The sequence below is a fragment of the Sorex fumeus genome, unplaced genomic scaffold (genome assembly GCF_029834395.1).
Source record: "Sorex fumeus unplaced genomic scaffold, SorFum_2.1 ptg000045l, whole genome shotgun sequence".
NCBI lineage: Eukaryota > Metazoa > Chordata > Mammalia > Eulipotyphla > Soricidae > Sorex > Sorex fumeus.
In genome coordinates this window covers 18,457,260-18,482,236 of record NW_026606102.1, presented here as the reverse complement: position 1 = coordinate 18,482,236, position 24,977 = coordinate 18,457,260, and the positions used below count along the sequence as shown (strand labels likewise).

At 39.8% G+C, this 24,977-nt stretch overlaps 1 protein-coding gene across 1 annotated transcript in view; it reads right to left on the bottom strand.

The window, feature by feature from the left end:
- SPATA6 (spermatogenesis associated 6) overlaps positions 1-24,977 on the bottom strand; it is an 85,681-nt gene continuing 60,704 nt past the window's right edge. Inside the window, exon 12 of the mRNA XM_056122224.1 lies at positions 1-120. Coding sequence (XP_055978199.1) covers positions 1-120 — 120 coding nt within the window. The remainder of the gene's footprint in view (positions 121-24,977) is intronic.

Genomic DNA, 24,977 nt, shown 5'->3' with positions numbered 1-24,977 from the left:
CTATATACAGCACTGATGAAGCTTATACCTATACTCAGGGTCACTGTCATAGGCACAGTCTCTATACAAAAGGCCTCTTTTCAGTTCCAATTCATCTTCTTTATCTAGGTCTCTCTCGTCCTGAAAAAAAAATATTTTTATTAATTATTTTTATAATTATGACATGTATGGAGGGAAATTTGTAGGAATATAGGCACACAAGCAAAGTTTTTGGTAAACATCATAACCTTACATCTGAAGGAATTAGAAAAGGACCTTATTGGAACTTTGGTGGTGGCTGTGGTGTGACAACATATATTTTGAAGAGGCATAAAACCATTCCCTAAAATCTATAGTCTTATACACCAACATTACTTAAATTAAAACTTTTTTAAAGAATATAACAAACAGAACCAATACCAGCAGAAGGAAGTAAATAATAAAATTGGATCAAATACAAATGAGATTAAACAAAAAATTATATACAAAATATCACTGTTAATCACTGTCCTCCTGTTGTTCATCGATTTGCTCGAGCAGGCCCAGTAATATCTCCATTGGAGACTTTGTTGTTACTAGAGGGGCTGGAGCGATAGCACAGCAGTACGGCATTTGCCTTGCATGCAGCCAACATGGTCGACCCGAGTTCGATTCCTCTGCCTCTCTCGGAGAGCCCGGCAAGCTACTGAGAGTATCTCGCCCACATGGCAGAGCCTGGCAAGCTACCTGTGATGTATTCAATATGCCAAACACAGTATACAAAATATATAAAAGACTAATTAAGAGCTGAGTAAGGATAAATCTCCAATTAAACTCATAAAGAACAAAGAAAAATACACAATGATCACAAAGAAATTAAACCATGTTTCAACTGCATAATTTTTTAAAAGGATCATAAGAGATGACTGCATGCAAACAAATCGGACAACACAGAAAAAATGAAAAAAAAAACAGAGCTGGAGAGATAGTACAGGGGCTAAGGGGGCTGCCTGACTTGTAACTGATCCTGATTAGAATCCCTGGTACTACATATGGTTTCCTGAGCACTGCCAGAGGTCACATCTAAATCAAAGCCAAGAATAGTCCTGAATACCACCAATGTGGCCCAATAAACCCCCCAAAGGAAAGAAATGAACAATTATTCAGAATCACAGTCATTTAGAGGAAAGGAAATTTATGAAAATAATCTTTTTTAGTTTTGAGAGATAAAATATGAGGAAATAAAATTAATAAAGGAGGTAAAAGTCTTGTCTTATACATTAAAAACTATGGGCCTGACTAGATATGGTTAAAAAAATTAGAAGCTACAAAGAAATAGAAGTCCATCCCATGTTCATGGATTAAAAGTTATTAAAATGCTCTTAACTGATGCATCTACAAATTCGGTAGTACCAATCAAAGTACCAATCAAACAGTACCTATTTGATCAAAAAGTACCAATAGAAGGCATTTTAAAATACAATTAAAAAATATTCATGGAACCAAGTGATCCCAAATAGCCAAAACAACTCTCAAAGAAATGAAATGGAAATGCGTTATGCTCTCTGACTTCAATCGGCCTAAGAGCCAATAGTAGTTTAAAAAATTAAGAAATGTTACAAAAACAGGTACATAGACCAATGAAATAGAGAACTCAGAGGAAATTCATACATACATAGGCTCCTAATATTCAAACATAACTTTTTTGTTTGAATTTTCTTGAAAGATTCTGTGGACAGCTTACAATAATGTTACAATATTGTTAATAATGGTCCCTCATGCATTTTATTCCAACACCATATCCATCACCAGTAAACCCACCTCCCTTCCTCCCCAGTACCCCGACACCTCTCCTTCTAACATACCCCATTTTTACTGACTCAATTGTATTAATTATATCAATTCTCCTCTGATGTTGCTTTTGTGCCTTTTTTGTTACCACGATCACGATCACGATCACGACCACCCTGTTGTTCGTCGATTGCCTCGAGCAGGTGCCAGTAACGTCTTCTTCGTCCTAGCCCTGAGATTTTTTTTTTTAAAGTGCCATATTCAAGGCTTTTTCAGGGTTAGGAGAATGAGACCCATCATTGTTACTGGTATTTGGCATATTGGGTATACCACGGGGAGTTTGCCAGACTCTGCCGTGTGGGCATGTTACATTTGGTAGCCTGCCAGTTTGACCGAATTAGGAATGAGATGATAAGATGTCGCGTGGCCGCAAATGCGGCCGCGCGCTTCCGGGAGCTGAGTGTGATAATCTCTGGATCCTGGCCGTTGTTGGAGTTACACGGCAGTTGGTGGGTGTAACTGTCTAGTTACTGGCAGGTCCAGTCCCAAACTGTACTGTTTTGTTACCATGCTATGAAAATCCCACATATGGGAGAATTATTCTGTAGGTATTCATTTCCTTCTGACTGATTTCACAAGGCATGATATTCTCTAGTTCCATTCATGTTGCTGAGAATTGCATGATTTTGTTCTTTCTTAGAACTGCATAGTATTCCATTGCCTATGTATACTCAGAACTTCTTGATCCACTCATCCATAGTTAGGCTTTTCGGTTGTTTCCACATCTTGGCTATTGTACTAAGTGTAATAACGAACATAAGTGTGCATATTATCCTTTCAAATCAATGTTTTTGTGTTTTGAGAGATTCCAGGAAGCGGTACTGCTGAGTTGTAGGGTAGTTCTATTCCTATTGATGTTCATGGAGCTGGAACCAAACAACATTCTCACCAACAGAGGATGAGGGGTTACTTTCTCACAATAACCCTGCCAACACTGGCTGTTTCTAAACTTTGGATATGTGCCATTCTCAAGGGTATGATATATCTCACTATTGTTTTGATTTGCATTTCCTTAAGTATGAGTGATGATGAGCACTTTTTCATATGCTTGTTGGCCATCTGTATGTCTTCTTTGGGGAAGTGTTTGTTCATCTCACCTCATTAGTGGATGAGTGTTCAATGTATGTGAAGAAAACCATACTATCACATATAAAAGAGAACACTAGGCAACGTTTAAAAGTCAGACATGAAAACTGACTCAAATTATGGATAAATTGTATATTAGACCCCAAAACACAACATAAGCAGAAAAGACAATAAGTACAGGATTTCAACATCAGTAATATATCTGGAGACTTAACATTATTGGCACGTGAAACAAAAGCATTCAGAATAACTAATGTGACTACGACAAATTAAAACTTATTCCATCACAAAAAGAAACTATCAGCCCTTACCCCCTAAAAAAAGTCAACCTAGCAATCAGGAAAAATTATTTGTACATCATACATCTGACAAGAGGTTGATATCCAAAATACATAAAGAAATCATACAGCTTTAACACAAAAATAAATGTTTATGTCACATTATTAAGGAAATGCAAATGTAAACCACAATGAGCTATCACCTCATACCAATGAGAAAGGTCTATATCAAAAAGCTTAGAAACAAAAGCAAGTGTAGGTGAGAATATCGAGAAAAGGAATCCTGAAAATGCCATTCATCACAGTCTCTATGGAAAATCGTATGGAGAAAATATTGATATATCACATGATTTAGTGATGGCACCCCTAGGCACTAATCTTAAATTTTCACTTGAGGGTGAACTTACTCTAAATAAAGTCTACCCTGTACCCTCTCTATTAAGACTTGAAATGCTTCCAAATTCTGCTTGAATTTCTTTACACTAAAAGGACTTCAAGAAGTCGTGTTTTATATAATACAATGGAATACTATGCATCTCTTAAAAAGATCAAAACCATACAATTCTGAGCAACTCGACAGAACTTGAGAATATTATGCTGAGTGAAGTTAGCTAGAAGGAAAAGACAGATAAAGAATGATCTCTCTTATATGTAGTACTTAAAGATACACAAGGTAACATCAAAGGTCCAAAGACAGCATAACAGAACTGATACACAGACTTGAGTTGGTAGAAGGGTGAGCCGAGAAGAAGGGGCTCTGGGGTGTTTTGAGAAAGTGAAGTGTGTATACTGGTGGTGAGTGCGGTACTGGAATTATGTGCATGGGAAACCATTATTGACAATATTGTAAACCACATAATATTCGCCTTACAAGTGGCCAACATGGCCGACCCGAGTTCGATTCCTCCGCCCCTCTCGGAGAGCCCGGCAAGCTACCGAGAGTATTCGATATGCCAGACACAGTAACAACAAAGTCTCCAATGGAGACGTTACTGGGCCCGCTCGAGCAAATCGACGATCAACGGGAGGGCCTTTACCTTTACCTTTACCTTACATAATATTAATAAAAATACGAATAAGGACTTTAGCCTAGTTACAATTTTTATATATTGCATATTTTATAATTTTTCTATAATATTGCTAATGTAATATGAAATTAGTGATTTATAATTACTGAGTGTTATTCTTTTTATACATGGCTTTACTATTTGTAAATAAAGTGATTCACTGTATTAAAAGAAAAAGAAAAAAAATGATCTCCTCAATAAATGCCCTAAAATTATCTGTAATAAAAAATTCAAAGATAACTTCTGTGGGGGGTGTTCCTAAGCAGTGTACAAGGGTTATTACCAGCAATGTTTGGCCTGGATGTGCAAACCAGCAGAGCTGGTATTTGTGCTTGGTGATGTGGTGATTCTAAAGCCCATAGTACTGGAGATCACCAGAATCACCCTAACAGTGCTTGGGGATCACCAAGGGCATAACTAAGTCCGGGAGCTACTAGTGCTATACCAGGTGGTGTTCAAGTGACCATGTAGTTTTATAGTTTCATGGTTAGGATAAACTTGGGTTTTCCCCAGGCAAAACGAGCCCTCCATCCCTTTAATACATCTCCCTGAAACTCTTTTACTTGTCTGGGGGTTCATATCCATTGCTCTTAGGGGCTCAGGACCCTGATGCCTGGGCCCAATGCTGCTCAAAGGCAGTATATCCTCAAGCACCACTTCCACTTGTGTTGTTTAAGAATTTCCTTAATAGAATAATAAAGCAAGAAAAAAAAGAAACACAAGGCATAATGATTAATAAAGGATAATGTTCAGAAAATATCCATAATTTTCAGATTATAGGACATTCAAAGCTCCATCAAGTGACATTGATATATAAATGTAAGATTAAAAAAAAGAATATGGCCATACATAAATCTAGTATTTTTATTATATCAAGAACAAATAGAAGACTTTTACAAATATAATTTATAATTACATAAAAATATCTAGGAATAAATTAACTAAATGACATGTCTAATCATGTCATTAGATTAGAGGTCGCCCCAAATGCCTCTATCCCTCTCGGAAAGCCTGGGAAGCCACCGAGAGTATTCCGCCTGCACGGCAGAGCCTCGCAAGCTATTCGTTGTATATTCGATATGCCAAAACCAGTAATTACAATGGGTCTCATTCCCCTGACCCTGAAGGCTTCACCATTAAGGCAGCTTTGAGAAGGATGAGAAAGGAGAGGCTGATAAAATCTCAAGGCCGAACTAGACTCCCACAATGAAGGAATACAAAAATGATCATCTGTACTTTCAATCCACGTATGCTAGCATCAGATGCATCCATTGAGGACCTGATGGTACAAGCGCGAAAGATCAAATACGACATCATTGGTCTGACCGAGACAAGGCACCAATCTCATCATGCCGTTTTTGACACTGGAGAAGAATTGTTCCTCGGAACATGAGATAAAAGAGGTGTCAGAGGCGTCTGTGTCCTTGTCAACACAAACTTGGCCATGAGCAATGATTCATTTGAATGCCTAACAACCCGAATCAGACATTTACATTTGAATAGATGTGGCTCACTGCCGGCAGTTTCTATCTTTGTTGTCTATGTACCAATATCTAATTATGATGAAGGAGAAATTGAGAAGATCTACATGGAGCTGGAGAAGTTCTATAAAGAAGACCACACCTTCTACAAGATCATTGTGGGTGATTTTAATGCCAAGACAGGACCGAGAAGATCAGCCGAAGAACTTCACATCAGGACCCATGGACTAGAATGGAACGAACAGGGTGAGAGACTGTCTGAATTCATCATGTCAACTAAGACCATCCATGGTAACTCACAGTTCCAGAAGGCCGAATCTAAACGTTGGACATGGGAGTCTCCCGGTGGACGATTCCACAATGAAATAGACCACATTATATTCAATCGACAGTTTTGCCTGACCGATGTCGCTGTTGTCCCAAAATTCCAAACGGGATCGGACCATCATCTCCTTCATGCAAAATTCTACTTCACAGAGTGGGAAGAAAGGGCTACAAAGTTTAAAAAGAGAACTCCCAGAATGACCACCAACTAGGAGCTCTTTGGCACTATTGAGGCAACATGGGAAGATGCCATTGTTGACAACATTGACGAGGAATATGATCGACTGGTTCAGCACCTCCATGATTGTGCGAGGAATGCCAAGAGATAGCCACAAAAAAAACGCCTGTCTTCGAAAACTCTTGAGCTTATTCACCAATGTGGTTTGGCACATGCCTCAGGCAACCGCAAGTGAATGTCCAAGCTCGCAAAGCAGTGCAGAGATGGGATCAAGGAAGACCTCAAAGAGAGAGGAGCAGAAGTGCTGGTAGATGTGGCAGAAGCCGGGAAAAATATTCATAACACCCGCCTGTCCTTCGCCAACTACAAGACCAAGATGACTGCTGTCCGACGTCCTGAAGGATCTATCACATCTTCCAGAATGACAATGAAGAAGATTATCCATGACTTCTACTCAAATCTCTTGGATAGCCATGTCTACTTGCTGACATACCGAATTCCACAGCATGGATATGTCGTTCCCAATGTTCTCCCTTCCGAAATCTGACACGCCATTTTGTCAGTAAAGAAACAAACAGCACCCGGCCCAGACAAGGTCAGACCTGAACACCTGAAGAACCTGCCGTCAGTACTCATCAATACGCTGGTTTGACTCTTCACATGTGACCTGTCTGAATGCAAGGTTCCGTCCCAATGGAAAACCAGCAGGACTGTACTACTGTACAAGAAGGGAGACATCCACGACATTGGCAACTATCTCCCGATCTGCCTATAGCCATCATCTACAAGTTGTTCACTCGAGTCATCCTAAATAGGATTGGCAGAACACTAGATGAAGGACAACCATGTGAGCAAGCCGGGTTCCGCAAAGGATTCAGCACCATCGACCATATCCACACCGTAACCAAGCTCATTGAGGTTTCTCGGGAGTTCAAGATGCTGCTCAGTCTAACGTTCATTGATTTAAAGAAGGCCTTTTATTCTGTTGAGACGGAAGTTGTCATTGAAACTCTAGCTAATCAGGGCATTCAAACTCAATACATTAAGATCCTCCGTGAGCTGTATTACGGATTCACTACCAGGATCTTACCATTCTACAAAGAAGCAATCATTGATGTCAAGAGAGGGGTTCAGCAGGGTGATACCATTTCACCGAAACTTTTCAGTGCCACCCTCGAGGAGAACATGCGACGACTGGAATGGGAAGGAATGGGAGTGAAGATAGATGGTTGGCAACTACACCACCTCTGCTTTGCTGATGACATTGTTTTAATAACACCAAACATTAGCCAAGCGGCACAAATGCTGGCCAACTTCGACCATGAATATGGAAAGGTCGGACTACAGGTGAATCTCACGAAGACAATGTTTATGAGAAACAGCCTTGTTCCTGACGCCCCATTCGCTCTCAATGGAACAACCATCTCCGAATGCAACAGCTATGTGTACCTAGGTTGAGAAGTCAACATGAAAAATGACCTGGCACCCGAGCTGCACAGGAGGAAGAGAGTGGCTTGGAACGCCTTCAAGAACATCGAAGATATAGTTAAGAGTACGAAGAACCTCCGGCTCCGGGCACATTTCTTTGATTCCACTGTTCTTCCTGCATTAACATACGCCTCAGAGACCTGGGCCCTACACAAACAGGATGAGAACGCTATTCAGGTCTCCCAAAGAGGAATTGAAAGAGCTATGCTTGGAATATCACGTTTCACTCAAATGAGAGAAAGAATCCGGAGTTCTGACCTCCGTCGATGATCAAGAAACAGGAACACTGTCTCATTTGCCAAGGTGTCAAAAATCAGATGGGTTGGTCACGTAATGAGATTTAAAGATGACAACTAGACTAGAGCTATTACCGACTGGATTCCACAGGAGGTCAAAAGACCGCATGGCCGACCACCTACCAGATGGTCAGACTTCTTCATCAAGATCATGAACGATCGGTTTGAGGCTCTTCGTGTTCCTAGAGCGAACAGACACCATTGGGCTACACTAGCATGCGACAGAGACAAATGGAGATGTAACTGGCGCCCGCTCGAGCGAATCAATGTTTAACGGGAAGTCAAGTGATCAAGTGAAATGACATGTCAGATTTCTAATGTAAAACCTGTAGAACTTAATTGGGAGAAATTAAGCATCTAAATTAGTTAAAATAGCATTTTCATCAACTGGAAGACAGTATTGGCAATTGTCCCCTAATCAAAACATAGATGTAGAATAATCCTAATAAAAATCCAGAAGATTTTTTTTAAACTTGGCAGGCCGATTTTGAAATTAAACTGCAAACTCAAAGGACTAAGAATTACAATACTAATTTGCAATCAGGAACAAAGTAGACTTATACCTACTACACAGTTATAACTGTAGTGATTGAGGAAAAGATAGCTTTATTACACTGACAAACAAGTGAAAGAAAAGCAAATTCAGAAAACATATTTACAGTTCCAACAGAATAGAATAGAAACCAGGACTATGTGTAATAATAGTGTAAAAGAAATGACTTTTTTTTGCTTTTTGGGTCACACCCGGCGATGCTCAGGGGTTACTCCTGGCTCATGCACTCAGGAATTGCTCCTGGCGGTGCTCGGGGGACCATATGGGATGCTGGGAATCGAACCTGTGTCGGCCATGTTGGCTGCGTGCAAGGCAAACGCCCTACCCGCTGTGCTATCGCTCCAGCCCCAAGAAATGACTTTTTGAAGAGAGATGCTTGCTCAAAATCATATGGGAAAAATAAAATCATCCAAATTTCATATTATAACTAAAAATCAAATCCACATGCACTGTTAGTCTAATATAAAAGGCAGTATGATATGAATTGTTTTGAAACAGAATATTTTCAGAACTATGATTAGTCAAAGTTTTCATACATAGGGTAGAAAAAGCACAAGCAAAAAGAAGAGGAAACATGGGCTAATTTTTATGTAAGAAATAAAAAAACTTTAATTAAGGACAAATATGCAAGTCAGATTTTAAAAAATCATACTATGAAAGATCCATCAAGGGGGCTGGAGTGATAGCACAATGGGTAGGGTGTTTGCCTTGCATGCAGCCAACCCGGGTTCGATTCCCAGCATCCCATATGGTCCCCCCGAGCACCACCAGGAGTGATTCCTGAGTGCATGAGACAGGAGTAACCCCTGTGCACCACTGGGTGTGACCCAAAAAGCAAAAAAAAAAAAAATCAAAATACCCAGGAATAAAAATAAAGATATTAAAGACACATATGGCACACAAAGAGTAAATCTAACATGTGCTTTTTAGGAAACCCTTCAAATGTCCAATAGGACAAATACAAAATCATAATATTAAATTGCTAAAAATAACAGATAAAGAAAAATCTTAAGAATAGCTGAAGAAGGGAATACTAAAAAGATTTTTTTTTATGTAGGAGTACTGCTATTTATTCAGCCATTGATTAGGTTGACTGAATTGTGCATGAACTCTGCCTTACTTTTTTTCTGTTTATTTTTTATAATTTTATTTATTGAATCATTGTGAGAGCAGTTACAAAGCTTTTGGGTTTAAGTCTTGGTCCTACAATGAAACACCGGCACCTTCACCAGTGCCCACTATCCACCACTAAAATCCCCCCATCCCATGCCCTCCCCCTACCTGTAGGGCAGATGATTTCCAAATAACTCTCTCAATACTTTGATTATACTCAACATTTCTACACCACACCCACCATTATTATTTGGGATTTTACCCCAATACTCAGATCTGCCGAAAAGGCAACAGTAGACAATTTGTTTTCTATTACTGGTTATGAATAACATGATGCCACGTGACTATAGTAGTGGCTGTGAGATTTTGAAATTCTGAAATTTCAACGATTAAATCTGGAGGGATTTCTTGACAACACCTGCTGGGTTCCAATATTTGTTCCTGTGTCTCTGGGATCATGGCCATTAAGCAGCTTGATCAGGAGTCAGAGAGGCCGTTCGTGGGTGGTGACTCGCAGTCTCATTGGGGTGGGGAGGAAAGGGCCGGCTCCACCCCCATCCCATGAGGCCCCACGTGTCTTGCCACTGAGAGCCCAAACCTGACTGTCCAGTGGCCTCTGGGGGATGGTGGCCGCCAGGCTGCCATGGGGAACAGGCCAAGGCACAAAACCTATTCCCACCTGGGGTGGCCCAGCACCAGAAACCTACTGCAGGGACCAGACGCATTTCTGCCAAAAGCTGTTGGGTTTTGAGATTTGTTTCTGAGTCTCTGGGATCATGGCAGTTACGTAGCTTGATCAGGAGCCAGAGAGGCAGTTCATGGGCGGTGACTCAGGGTCTCTTTGGGACGGGGAGGAAAGGGCCAGCTCCACCCCCATCCCGTGAGGCCCCGTGTGTCTCGTCACTGCGGGCCCATACCTGACTGTCCAATTGCCTCTGGAAGATGGCAGTCACCAGGCCACCAAGGGGGAGCAGGCGGAGGGACAGCACCCTTTTGCCCTTGGGGTGGCCCAGAGACAGTAACCTACTGTGTGGTCCAGACACATTTATACCAAAAGCCAATTTTTTTTTTAATGTAGGAGTACTGCTATTTATTCAGCCACTGATTAGGCTGATTGAACTTTGCATGAACTCCACCTTACTTCCCCCACCCCCCCATTTTTTATAATTGTATTTATTGAATCACCATGAGAGCAATAATGGTGGGTATGGTGGGGAAATGTTGAATGTGATCAAAGTATAGAGAGAGTGATTTGGAAATCATCTAACCCACAGGTAGGGGGAAGGTGTGGGGTGGGGGTACACTGGGGTTTTTGGTGGTAGAGAATGGGCACTGGTGAAGGTACGGGTGTTTCATTGTATGACCGAGATTAAGCCACTGGGTTTTGAGATTTGTTTCTCAGTCTCTGGGATCATGGCCTTTAAGCAGCTAGATCAGGAGCCAGAGAGGCCGTTCATGGGCGACGACTCAGGGTCTCGTTGGGATGGGGAGGAAAGGGCCGACTCCACCGCCATCCCATGAGGCCCCGCGTGTCTCGTCACTGCAGGCCCAAACCTGACTGTCCAATGGCCTCTGGAAGATGGTGGCCACTGAGCCACCAAGGGGGAGCAGGCAGAGGGACAGCACCCTTTCCTCTTTGGGGTGGCCTGGCGACAGTAACCTACTGTTCAGTCCAGACACATTTCTGCCAAAAGCTGCTGGGTTTTGAGATTTGTTTCTGAGTCTCAGGGATCATGGCCGTTAAGCAGTTCAATCAGAAACCAGAGAGGCCATGCCTCCAATATATATAGCTGAGCCGGAGGTGGTTTGTGGGTGTGTCTCCCACATACCTAACTTTTGGCCGTTTACTTTCTTGGTAAAGTTTGCCCCAAATTTTGGGGGTCTGGCCAAAGGCACAGCAGCAATTTTGGGGTATCTGGAAGTCTGAAGGCGCCATGAGGCTGCTGATGCACTCACCTCACAGATACAGATTGACCTGCTGGAGGCACCATAACCCCCTAAAAAAGATTTTAACAACAGAATGTGGTAATCAAAATAATAGTCCCTTAACACATTAATGTTGGTGCTGTAATTTGTGTTAATTAAGCCACATCCAAGTGTGTACCACCGGTGGATATGCCAGTGTCAATATTTAACAATGCCCAAGTCTCAATTCCAGAATCAGTGAATATGTTATCTGATATGGCAATAAGGAATTTTTGAGAGTTCATTTAGGATGAGGATGTTGATATGACCTTGATTACTGTGGCTGAGCAATGTAATCGAAAAAATCCTTAAGAGTAGAGGAAGTTTTCGTAACTGTGATCTGACACAGAGATGTCAGATTAAATAAGGCCAGGAGATGCATGTTGATAGCTTTGCTAATGGAGGGGCAAGAAATGTGGGTGAGTGCCAGAAGCTAGTAAGGCATCAAAGTGGATCCTCTCCTCAAGCCTCTGAAGAAACAACCTGGTTTGATACCTTGATTTCAGCCAGGTGGGATCTGGTTTTAAATAAAATATAAATAAATATTTTATACCTTATAAAATATGAGATCATCAATCTGAACCAGTAATTTTGTGGTAATTAGTTATGGCAACAATAATTACCACGGTTCATGGAATAACCATCAAAATTGCATAATCATGGCACTGTTTTAAGTGCCAGCACACTAAAATAAACTTCACAGGGGCTGGAGGGATGGCACAGCAGGGAGGGTGATTGCCTTGCATACAGGCAACACAAGTTTGATCCTTGGCATCACATATGGTCCCGCAAGCATCACCAGGAGTAATTCCTAAGAGCACAGGAGCCAGGAGTAATACCTGAGCATGGGTAGGTGTGACCCAAAAAGCATATATACATATAATATATATAATACATAAATATATGTACACACACATATATATGCATGTATGTATGTATAAATGCTTCATATAGGTTGCCTGATTTTTTTTTTTACTTTTTGTCAAGAAAAAGGCATAAAACCCATGATTATGTAGTGGAATGTGGTAGTACACGGAAGTATAAATCCCCTCATGAAAACATACAATTTTTAGACATGCTAATTTTTGGATGATTCATGACAGACTAATATGATAAAAACACAACACAGAGAAGCTAAAAATTTTAAACTCTTAAAGCTATTAGAAAGGTGCATAAATGATAGATACTAAAACAATGGAGGAGAGAAACAGTGGATTGATCATCTCTCCAGCTTTCTACAAGCACGTGCACATTCTGTACACAGGATAGAGGCTAAGAACCAGAATTTGTATTAGGTCCAGTGTCACTGCTGTAACACAGAGAAACCAACAAAGGCTTTTGAGAGTTGTAGAGAGTAACAGTGACACTAGAGTTCTATGGGGCCTACACAAATTGCCAGTTTCTAAACATTACTGATTTATGAGGCTGTCTGGAGTAAAACCCCAAACAGTTAAAGCAAAGCGGGTATTTCTATAATATCCTGGTCTCGAAGAGACAAAGCCTAGGCGGGTAAGAGGAACTGAAAACATAAGCAGCATAAAATACTGAAGAATTCCTTAGGAAACTAGAAACTGAGCTTCCATATGACCCTACAATACCACTTCTGGGAATACATCCTGAAGGTGCAAAAAAGCACAGTAGAAACGACATCTGCACCTGTATGTTCACTGCAGCGTTGTTCACAATAGCCAGAATCTGGAAACAACCCAAGTGCCCGAGAAGACGCCTGGTTAAAGAAACGTTGGTACATCTACACAATACAATACTATGCAGCCTTTAGGAAAGATGAGGCCATGAAATTTGCTTATAAGTGGATAATCATGGAGAGTATCATTTCAAGTGAAATGAGTCAGAAAGAGAGGGACAGACATAGAATGACTCCACTCATCTGTGAAATATAAAATAACACGAGACTTACACCCAAGGACAGTAGACACAAGGGCCAGGAATATTGCACAATGGTTGGAATCCTGCCTCGTGAGCTGGGGGAGAAGGTAGCTGGAATAGAGAAGGGATCACTCAGTCAATGACGGTTGGAGGGATCGTTCGGGATGGGAGATATCTGCTGAAAGTAGATAAAGGACCAAACATGATAGCCTCTCAGTATCTGTATTGCAAACCATAATGTCCAAAAGTAGAGAGAGAGTATGGAGGAAATTGTCTGCCATAGAGGCAGGGGGAGGATTGGGATGAGTGGGGGATACTGGAGACATTGGTAGTGGAAAATGTGCAGTGGTGGAGGGATGGGTGTTCGATCATTGTATGACTGAAACTCAAACATGAAAAATTTGTAACTGTATCTCACGGGGCTGGAGCAATAGCACAGCGGTAGGGCGTTTGCCTTACAAGCGGCCAACATGGACGACCCGAGTTTGATTCCTCCATCCCTCTCGGAGAGCCCGGCAAGCTACCGCGAGTATCTCACCCGCACGGCAGAGCCTGGCAAGCTCCCCGTGACGTATTCGATATGCCAAACACAGTAACAACAAGTCTCATGATGGAGACGTTACTGGGCCCGCTCGAGAAAATCGATGAACAACGGGAGGTCCGTGACTGTCTGTGATCTCACAGTGATTCAATTAAAAAAAAGAATGAAAAAATAAAACTTAAAAAAAAATGAAAAAAAATCCTGGGAATAATACTGACACTAAGGGACCTGCAACAATTTTAAATTGAAGACAAGTGGCAGTCTGGCACTAGCAAAACAAAAACTAGATTCATACAAAGGGTATGTGAGGGGATGGAGCACTCGGAATTTTTAAATGAACCACCCAGTAAATCTGAAGACTGGAAAAAATCTGCCATACATAAAGTTTTATAACCTCGCAGTGACTAATCTTTTTTAAAAGTTCATGACAAAATGGTTGCTAAATTCTGTAGCTTGCCAGATTGTAGACAAACATGCTAATTTAAAAAAGGACTTAGGAAGCTTACTGGGAAGAAAGATTAATAATGTAGTAGATAAGAGTTAAAATGCTCTGAAAAGAAGTAAATTGTCAGGATAATTTTCAGGCAAAATTCCTTGAGTTCATATGACTTGGGGGTAAACGCTGAACTGGTCAAAGAACTCGTATTGATGAATAAAGAAACTACCAGATATCTTGGGAGGAGAGGGCCATTAATCATGAACAATCTTAAAAGCTTGTTCAAAATAAATTTATTCTAACTATACACTTTTAAAAATATACCCATATATCAGGAGTTGTATATATTTCTCAGGCAAAAAGTGACCACAAGTGGGAGTTGTTTAAGAAGTTATGTTGTAAGAATGATGAAATTAGTGAAGCAGTAAAATGATGTTTTTAAATTAAAGAAAAAGCTCTCAACATAGATATTTGTAACCAAGTTTAAAAAGTCTTTACATATTCAGTAGACATATCAATAAATAATAAGGAATAAAAATGAGAAAAATTTCCAGCAACAAGTCTTAGTAAAAAACACTAAAAAAATTTTAGAGAAATGGGAACTTAAAAAATAAATTTTTAAAGACCAAATATAATATATAGCTTGAGAATATAGAAGCCAGATATAGTACATATATGTATAATATGTATATATACATACATATAATGTTCAATTGTGAAGATCATGTGGAGTGTCACAATTAGTTTTGCTACTGTGACTTGAGAAAAATCAACATTAACAAATGAGCTGTTCCTAGTACAGTAAAATTTAATTTAAAATAGAAGTCTGGATTTTGCTTGTGGGACACAGTTTGTTGACTCCTAATATATAGCAATTAAAAAACAAAGCATGTCTTTCAAAAACATAATAATCAGTAAAGAAACTAACACAAAAGAAAAATACTGAATAATTATATTTCTGAAATGATGACACACAAAAAGCTAATCTAATCTAGATGTTGTGAGGCAGCAAAATACTGGCTGGGGGCAAATGTGTAGAGGTGTCAGAGGTACTTTTGTGTTTTCTTAGTGTAATGCCTCTTATTGATGGGTTCACTATGTGAAAACTCATTGTGTAGTACAATTTAAGGTAAGATAATGAAATAAAATATTTAGTTACAATAAAATATTTGATATTTTATATAAAATATTTCATAGAAGCACTAAAAAGCCTACTGAAATATCCTCAACAAAATTATGTGACAAGATATATCATAATCGCCCAAAATATGAGAAGACGGGAACAATCCACTAATAATTATGAGTTTGTGTAAGAGCATCTGTTGAGGAGAAATCAGAAGAAAGCACTGAGGCACTGGTTAAGTCAGTAACATAAAATTAACACAAAAGTATCGACTCAAAAGCTTGTTGAGGGAATTTAAGAATAGCAACTAAAATTGGAAGAGGTTTTCCCAAATTTCCATGATATGAGCACAAAGGGTTTGCAGTAAATATTGAAGGAAGCTGTAGTAGTCTGGGACCCATTAACTCTCAAAACTAGCAAGCCAGTCATCTTCGAAGATAAAACTTTACACTGTATAGACACATCTGGGAAAAGAATCCAAATTGAGGAGAGAAATGAAAGAAAAATTCTATATAAAAGTTGAGAAGAGCCCGCCCCCCAGCGCCATCTTTACAGCACACAGCCACAGAGAAGAAAGGCCACGTGGGGGGCTGGCTCCACAGCTCCCGGAGAAGACACCAGGTTCCAAAAAGAGCTGAGATCACCGGGAAGTCCCAGATGGGGTAGGTGCCGCATCCCGCCTCCCCCAGATGGAACCCCAGTGACCAGAAGCCTCTACAAGCATAGCTCGAGTATGCGGGAACTAGGACTTTTCCTCCAAACCGCGCGGCCACATAAGCCGTGTATAAGACATCTCCATATATACAAAGTGATCAATGGGAAGTAAATCATCCAACGTTTCTCCCTGAAAATCAGGCTTAAGCTTGGAGCAGAAAAGTGAACGGACTATGCGTCAATCCAGGCCATCATGTCTGCCTGGAGGGGAAAGGGTGTTGCTCCCTTCCGCCCTCCCCCCTCTGGAAAGAAAGATGGTGGCCGCATGGGAGCCTTGTGGACAGCAGGTATGAGCCGGGGGTCGGGGGCGACAAAAACCTCATGGGAAGGGGGGCGTTCCCGCCTGTCCTTCACGCCCTACCGAGGTCACCAGTTGCCCCCCATGAACGGCTCTCCAGCACAGCCACGACTCCAGAGCACAGAAACCAATCTCTTAACTATCTGACTTTCAGCAGAAATACTTCCAGGGTTAATAAGTAAAATAGCAGAAATCCAAAACTAACAAAATTCCAAATCCAACATCATTTAATTCTTGAACCCAGCTGTAGAAAGCAAATCATTTCACAATGCTTTTTTAGCAGGTCTGATTTAGGGGGGGGGGGGCGGTAAACTCTAAAAAATAATGGTGCATCTTTTATCGAAACAATGAATGTAATCAAAGTAGATAGTGTGTTAATTAGAATTCATCTGCCTCACAGGCATTGGGAGGGGTAGGGGTGGGGTTTTATTGGGGTTCTTTGTGGTAAAAAATAAGTATTGCTAAAGGGAAATATGTTTGATATTTGCATGACTGAGACCTAAACCTGAAAGCTTTGTAACTTTTCCCACAGTGATTCAATAAATAAATAAATTATTTTTTAAAAAAAGAATCTTGCAAAAAAAAAGTTGAGAAGAAAAAGAAATCCAGGAATTTTTCAAAACTCAAGTTGTGATACTTCTGGAACATATGATAAAATCAAAGAAAAAAAGAGAGCTCTGAAACTATAAAAATTAGGAAAGAATCTAAATAATGTCCCCTTCTTCAGGAAAATATTTTCGAAATAATATTCAGCATGAATTAATTAAATTTTATAAGATGTTTAAAGAGTGAAGGTAAGACCAAAAAAGAAACTATCAAAGAAAGCATATATATATGTACACACACACACACACACACACACACACACACACACACACATATGCACTCACAAAATAGATGGAAAATAAATTACCATGTCATCATAACCTAATAATTGACTTGTCCATAGTTAAGTGATCTTATGAGAAAACAAGATGGAATATCAACATTTTTTATGATCTAGTTGAATAAATCACACTATCCTTTCTGCAATAGCCTACTACTTGCACAAGTCAGCCCTATTTGTGATATGCTGAGACGAAACTACCTAAGGGTGAGAATACTAGCACACGAGAATAACTGGGAGCCATTTAAGAATTCTATTCAATTCCCTAATAATCTAAGAAAAAAGACCTCTTATTGTCTAGTTCTCGCTCTCAGAGAACCCGGCAGTGCCCACATATATGCCTGACTGGGAACACCTGTAAAGGTGATTAGAGGCTGCCCCAAAAGCCTCCATCCCTCTCAGAGAGCCCGGCAAGCTACCGAGAGTATCCTGCCCGCACGGCAGAGCCTGGCAACCTACCCGTGGTGTACTCATTCCCCTGACCTTGCAAGAGCCCCCAATATGCCATCGGGCTACACTAGCATGTGACAGGGACAAATAAAGATGTTACTGGCGCCCGCTCGAGCAAATTGATGAACAACGGGGTGATAGCGATAGTGATAAGAAAAAAATTCAGTCTTTAAAAATGCAATGGATATTTTAAAAACCAAGAAAAAAGTTAAACATGAAAAAATCAGAATAAGGAATTAAAAGTTAATTTCACAAAAAGATCAGACTAAAAGTAAATGAATTTGGACTAGAGAGATAATACAGAGGGTAATGTGCTCACTCTGCACAAGGCCGATCCAGGTTTGATCCCTGGCACCCTACACAGTCCCCTGAGCACCACCAGGAGTAATCTCTGAGTGTAGTGTCAGAAGTCAACCCAAGCACAGCGAGGTGTGGCATAAAAACAACAAAAAATAAAATGTAACAAAAGTGAATGAATAATCACGGCATATCATAGGACAAGACAAAATAACAAGGATGTTATTTTATGGAAATGAGGACATGACAAAACTTTGAGCATGAAATACACATTATGTGCAAATAAGGTCCAACACATGCATAATCATTTGCTTTGTGTTAGGGACACACTCAGTGGTGTTTACAGGTTCATACAGTGCTGGGGATTAAACTAGGACTCCTGCATGCAGGGCACATAGATAGTCCAAAGCTAATCTTTGGACCTAAGCTAACCTCTTAGGTCCAAAAAGAAACAAAAGGAACAAGCAGAAAGAGAAAGTACAACCAAGAGAGATAGTTAAGGTCAAATACTGAGAATGATAATTTAAGAGCATATTCACAAAAATATGATAAATTTTAAGAGAAATTTTATAAGGCAAAGAAAATTTAATTTTAAGCTAACATTGATGGTAACATTCTACTGAGGGAAAATCAAGTAACCTATTTAAAATAATCATGTATGTCAAGAACTTTATATTAATCCAAAATTAATTTTAAGGCATAAAGACAACAAACAATTATTATTTGCAAGTTTGTAACTTAAGAAAGATCTAAGAATAAAGGGCCAAAGATATAGTATAGTGAGTAAGGTGCTTGCCTAAATGCAGCCTACCTAGTTTGATCCCCGGCACCACACGTGGGCCCTTGCACACTTGCAGGAGCTATCCATGAGCACAGAGACACAAAAAAGTCCTCAGCACTTCCAAGTTTGGTTGTCAAAGAACCAAACATTTGGGGTCAGAACAATAGTAAAGCAGGGTAGGGCATGCATTACACTAGGGTCTGATCCCATACTGTAGTCCCTCAAAACAAACCAAAAATATAAAAATTTTAAAATAAAATAAAATGTGAAACTAAGTTTCCCACCTTGGAAGGGTGTTAAAGAATAAAAACCTTTATTATGAAAATTAGAAAAAGAAATGGTATAATTTCATTTTGCTTTTCAATTATTGACATGGACACAGAGTGACTAAAGAAAGTTTTATTTTTAGAAGCATTCTAGCAAATATATGAGGAATGTGTGGCAAAGTTGGAGCAGCACCAGTTTTTTAACTCTCTTTCAGTATATCTCAGCATCTGGAATTGCTACAGAGAGCAAGAGAGGAAATATGAATGACCTATTATGTGCTTGCTGCTGAAAGATACTCAGTTCTTGAAAACAAAAACTAAAAAAATTGATTAATTCTCTAGATACCACTACAAACTTAAATGTTATAGAAAAAAGAATTTTCAACTACACCAAAATCTTACAGGAAACTCAATAAATGATTCAGTTCTTTCAATAATAAAAATTCAAGTAAAACAGTGCTGGAACAAAAGTGATGGATTCCATTAAAATCAGGAGACTGGGTTACTCTTAGCAGCCAAAAGAGGTTGTAATTTTACTGGTCAACATGGAGTGTTACTTAGGTTTCTGGCTAGATGGTGTATTTCAATAGAACGGTGTTTCATGGGATGTTTACTTTTTAAAAAATGATGGTCCCCCACGTAACACCAGAAGTGATCCTTGAGTACAGAGCCAGAAATTAACCCTGGCTACTACGAGGTGTAGCATTGTAGCACTGTAGCACTGTCCTCCCGTTGTTCATCAATTTGCTCGAGCAGGCACCAGTAATGTCTCACAATAAATTGTGAGACTTGTTGTTACTGTTTTTGGCATATCGGATACGTCATGGGTAGCTTGCCAGGCTTTGCCATGTGGGCGAGACTACCAGGTGTAACAGCAAAATTTTAGAAAGTTTAGCTTATTCTTTAAATTTTATTGTCTTTACATGTAAATACTTCTGTAATAATATTTCAATTTAAATTTGAAAACACCCCATGATCAGCTATTAAAGCTTAAAAATTAAAACCAACAGGTTCAAAGTAGCAATATGACCAACAGCCAGCTACACTACACAAATAATAAGAGTGTTTAATAGGTGAAAATAACTGCCAACTTATAACTCTACAGACGATAGGGGCTGGAGCAATAGTACAGTGGCTAAGGCATTTTCCTTGTACCTGTCTGACCCAGGTTGGATTCTTGGTGTCCCATATGGTCCATTGAGTACCTGCAGGAGCAATTTCTGAGTACAGAGCTAGGAGTAACCCCTGAGCACTAACCCCTGAGCACTGCTGGGTGTGGGCCCTAAACAAATATAAAAAGTCTACAGAATATATATAATTTTTTGGTAAAATAAACTTATAGATAAAAGAAAAAAATGAACAAATCTGGGAGAATTCATATCTACTAACATTAAAGGAGATACTATAATAATGCCACAAAAAGTAATTACAGGAAAGCTTGGAGATGCTAGGTGAACAGTCACAAAATGATAAAACATGATTATATTTAAATGAGTATCAGTGGTCCTTCACGCCCAACCGAGGCCATGAGTTTCCCCCCACGAGCGGCTCTCTGGCATGGCCATGGCACCAGAGGCACATGGAAGTAATCCAGAGCCCAGCAGCTTGTGGCAGAAATGTGAATAGACTATGCATTAAACTCTGGCGCATTGCCCCCCCTCCCGGTAGGGAAAGGGTGTCTGTCTCTTCCACCTCCCCCCAACCTCCGGCAGCATGGTGGCCGCTGCCTCAGAGCTTATTGGAAAGCCAGGTATGAGCCGGCGGTGACGGGGCAACTGCATCCTCATGGGAAGGGGGTAGGAACTGGCTCATCCTTCACACCCAACCGAGGCCATGAGTGACAATGAGGGACTCTCTGGCACAGCCATGGCACCAGATGCACAAAAACCAATCTCATAATTATCCGACTCTTGGAAGAAATCCCTCCAGACTTAAAGTATCAGAAATCCAAAATTGTGTGGTCGCTATATCGCGGCCACACAACATCATAGGGTTTTCATAACCAGCAATAGAAAACAAATTACTTCACAATATCTTTTCATCACTTCTGATTGTTGGGGGGAAAATTCCAAACAATAATGGCGCATCTTTTGTCGAAATAATGAATGTATTCAAAGTAGAGAGAGAGTTAAGTAGAAATCATCTGCCTCACAGTCCTCGGGAGGGGTGGGGGGTATATTTGGGTTCTTGGTGGTGAAAAATAATTATTGGTGAGGGGAGGGGTGTTTGATCATTGTATGACCGAGACTTAAACCTGAAAGCTTTGTAACCTTTTTCATGGTGATTTAATAAATAACTTTAAAAGAATAAATAAATAAATAAATAAATGAGTATCATTTACAGACAACATAATATATGATAACATAAGCAAACAGTTAAAAAAAGGATAACAGTATGTTCAGTAATGAGGAAGATAAAACTAACACGCCCTTTATTAAATTTACTAAACTTTAATAAGTATACATATTTAGCCTTTAATATAACAAAATAGAAAAATGAAAATGTCCAAGCTAACTTGAAAAAATTAAAAAACATAATTAATGAAAGGAAGTTAAAATAGAAGGAAAACAAAATAGTTTATACAAAATATACTAATATATTAAATATTAGCAGATCAATAAATCTTACAATTAAAATCAAGTCACTACTTTAAGTTAAGAGAAGTTAGTAAAATAAACCACTTAAATATAAACTGAAAAGTTGAAAGAGTAAAAAGATAGTACCTGCAAAACGCTAATCAAATAAAACCATTTTAGGTATAGCAATATCAAATAAAGTAGAATTTTTTAAAGTGTTACTAGAAACAAAGATATTTATAATTCACAGATATGTACATTAGAACAGGCTAAATAAAACAGGCAAATCACAATGAATTATTTTTAAAACTTGTCTCAACTAGAACTTAGTCAAGAAAAAAAATCAGTATAAAGTAAAGCTGAACCAGAAATTGGAGAGATAGTGCAGTGAGTAGGGTGTTTGCCTTCAATACAGTCAATATACATAGTTCGGCCCCTGGCAACTCATTCAGTCCTAAGCCCACCAGGGGTAATTCCTGAGTGCAGAGCCAGGAGTAAGCCCTGAGCACAAGTGGGTTTGGTCCCCCTCACAAAGAAAACGTAAAACTGAACCATATTAACAAATCTGACTCAGCTGTCAAGAGAGTTTACTCAACACACACATAATGTAAGTGTAATGGTAAACCCTTTTTAAATAATGGTCAGACTTTTTTTTCCTCTGTAAAGTAAAAAAGGCCCTCCCGTTGATCGTCGATTTGCTCGAGCGGGCCCAGTAACGTCTCCATTGGAGACTTTGTTGTTACTGTGTCTGGCATATCGAATACTCTCGGTAGCTTGCCGGGCTCTCCGAGAGGGGCGGAGGAATCGAACTCGGGTCGGCCATGTTAGCCGCTTGTAAGGCGAACGCCCTACCCGCTGTGCTACCGTATTGATTTAAAATTAAAGTTAAAAGTTTAAGATTCACAGAGATTTTTTTTTACTGCCCCAGAAATGTTGTATATTCTACAAAGTTAAAAAAAAACCCTGGGCTGGAGCGATAGCACAGCGGGTAGGGCGTTCGCCTTACAAGCGGCCAACATGGCCGACCCGAGTTCGATTCCTCCGCCCCTCTCGGAGAGCCCGGCAAGCTACCGAGAGTATTCGATATGCCAGACACAGTAACAACAAAGTCTCCAATGGAGACGTTACTGGGCCCGCTCGAGCAAATCGACGATCAACGGGAGGGCCTTTACCTTTACCTTTAAAAAAAAAAACCCTAAAAACCTAGTTTCTTATTTAAGATTGCCTAAGTATTCTTTAAGTTGGACCAATGTGAACTTTGATCTGATCTATGTCCAAATGGCATTTTTCAGTGTACAGCTCTGTCAATCTCTAAGCATGTGTACATCTTTGCTATGTTCGGATTCAAGTATCCTCTTTGAATGTAGTTTTGTTTCTCCTTTCCAACCAATTTATATTTTATATCTTTTTTTTGGGGGGGGGTAATAATAGCACAGCAGTCGGGTGTTTGCCTTGCATGCGGCTGGCCCCACCAACCCAGGTTCGATTTTTCCGCCCTTCTCAGAGAGCCCTGCAAGCTACCAAGAGTATCTCGCCCACACGACAAAGCATGGCAAGCTACCCACGATGTATTTGATATGCCCAAAACAGTAACAACAAGTCTCACAATGGAGACGTTACTGGGCCCGCTTGAGCAAATCTATGAACAATGGGAGGACAGGGCTACAGCGCTATCTTTTTTTTTTTTTAAATCTGTATTAAAATTCCCAATATAATGGGAAAGAAATTGTAAAGGCACCCTTCCCTTGTCTCTAAACTTGACGTGAAAGCATTTAGTTCTCCACCATAAAACAAAATGTTAGCTGAATTTCCCAAAGATGCTCTTTTAAAAATTTTTCTAAAGTTGTTCACAATTTTTGATTACATGTAATATTCGAACACCAATCCTACTACTGTTACACCCTCCCATCACCATATTTCCATCCTGGACCCCAAATCCTGCCCCCAAAGTGAACCAAAGTAATTTATTTTGTATTACTTGTTATGAGCGATAGCACAGCGGTAGGGCGTTTGCCTTGCACGTGGCCGGCTCAACTGAGCCGGGTTCGATTCCTCCGCCCCTCTCAGAGACCCTGGCAAGCTACCGAGAGTATCTTGCCTGCACGGCAAAGCCTGGCAAGCTACCCGTGATGTATTCGATATGCCAAACATAGTAACAAGTCTCAAAAATGGAGATGTTACTGGGCCAGCTCAAGCAAATCTATGAAAAAGGGGAGGACAGTGCTATTACTTGTTCTGAATAATCCACTAAAAATGAGACAATAAAAGGTTTCTCAAAGGAAAGTGTGTTAGGATTGTTGTATTTCACTCAGGAACCATTAAGCTCTTATATAAGAGTTTAGCAACATGTTAAAGTTTGAGACTTGTATGCTTATATCTATGTCTGTATAAATATATTTTCCCTTAAGATTGGTTGCTTCCTACTTTAAACCCCATCAAATGTGGTATATTACTCTAGGTATATTGGTGGTGTAAAGTATGAGATGTCTAGGATTAGATTTACTTATGGGTGAGGCTTGTTTCAGTATGTGGAGAGCAGCCGTGAGCATAGTGGTGATTGAGTTCTGGTTTTCAGCCGCTGGGGCTGGCTCTGTTGGGGTGAGGAGGGTCCTCATATCCTCCAGGTTGCCCCCAATGAAACAGCCTCGCGCAGGGTCTGGCGGTATGACCATAGCGTATCCAAAGATGCTCTATTAAGCTTAGAAAGCTTCCTCTACCCCATAAATGTAGACATTTGCTGGATATTTTTTCTATGATGCTAACAAAGAAAAGATAAATACTGTCCTATTTTAACTATCGAAAGAATAAATATGCACTGCATTTCTGTATTGTCCACTTGATTATAATGTACTTTTATTTTTATTATACTGCTTAATTTTATTTCAACATGATTTAAAGTTCATTAATTTTTATATGTTGAGGTGATTTATTAATGTTTTTATATATGTGTGCATGAGAAATTTTGATATGTATTTTTAATTTTTGTAGTCTTCTGTAAATATTATGTACTTCTTTTCACTCTTGTTTTGCCATTAGGATAAATATTGACTTTATGTAATCAACTGGGAAGGTTTTTTGGTTTGT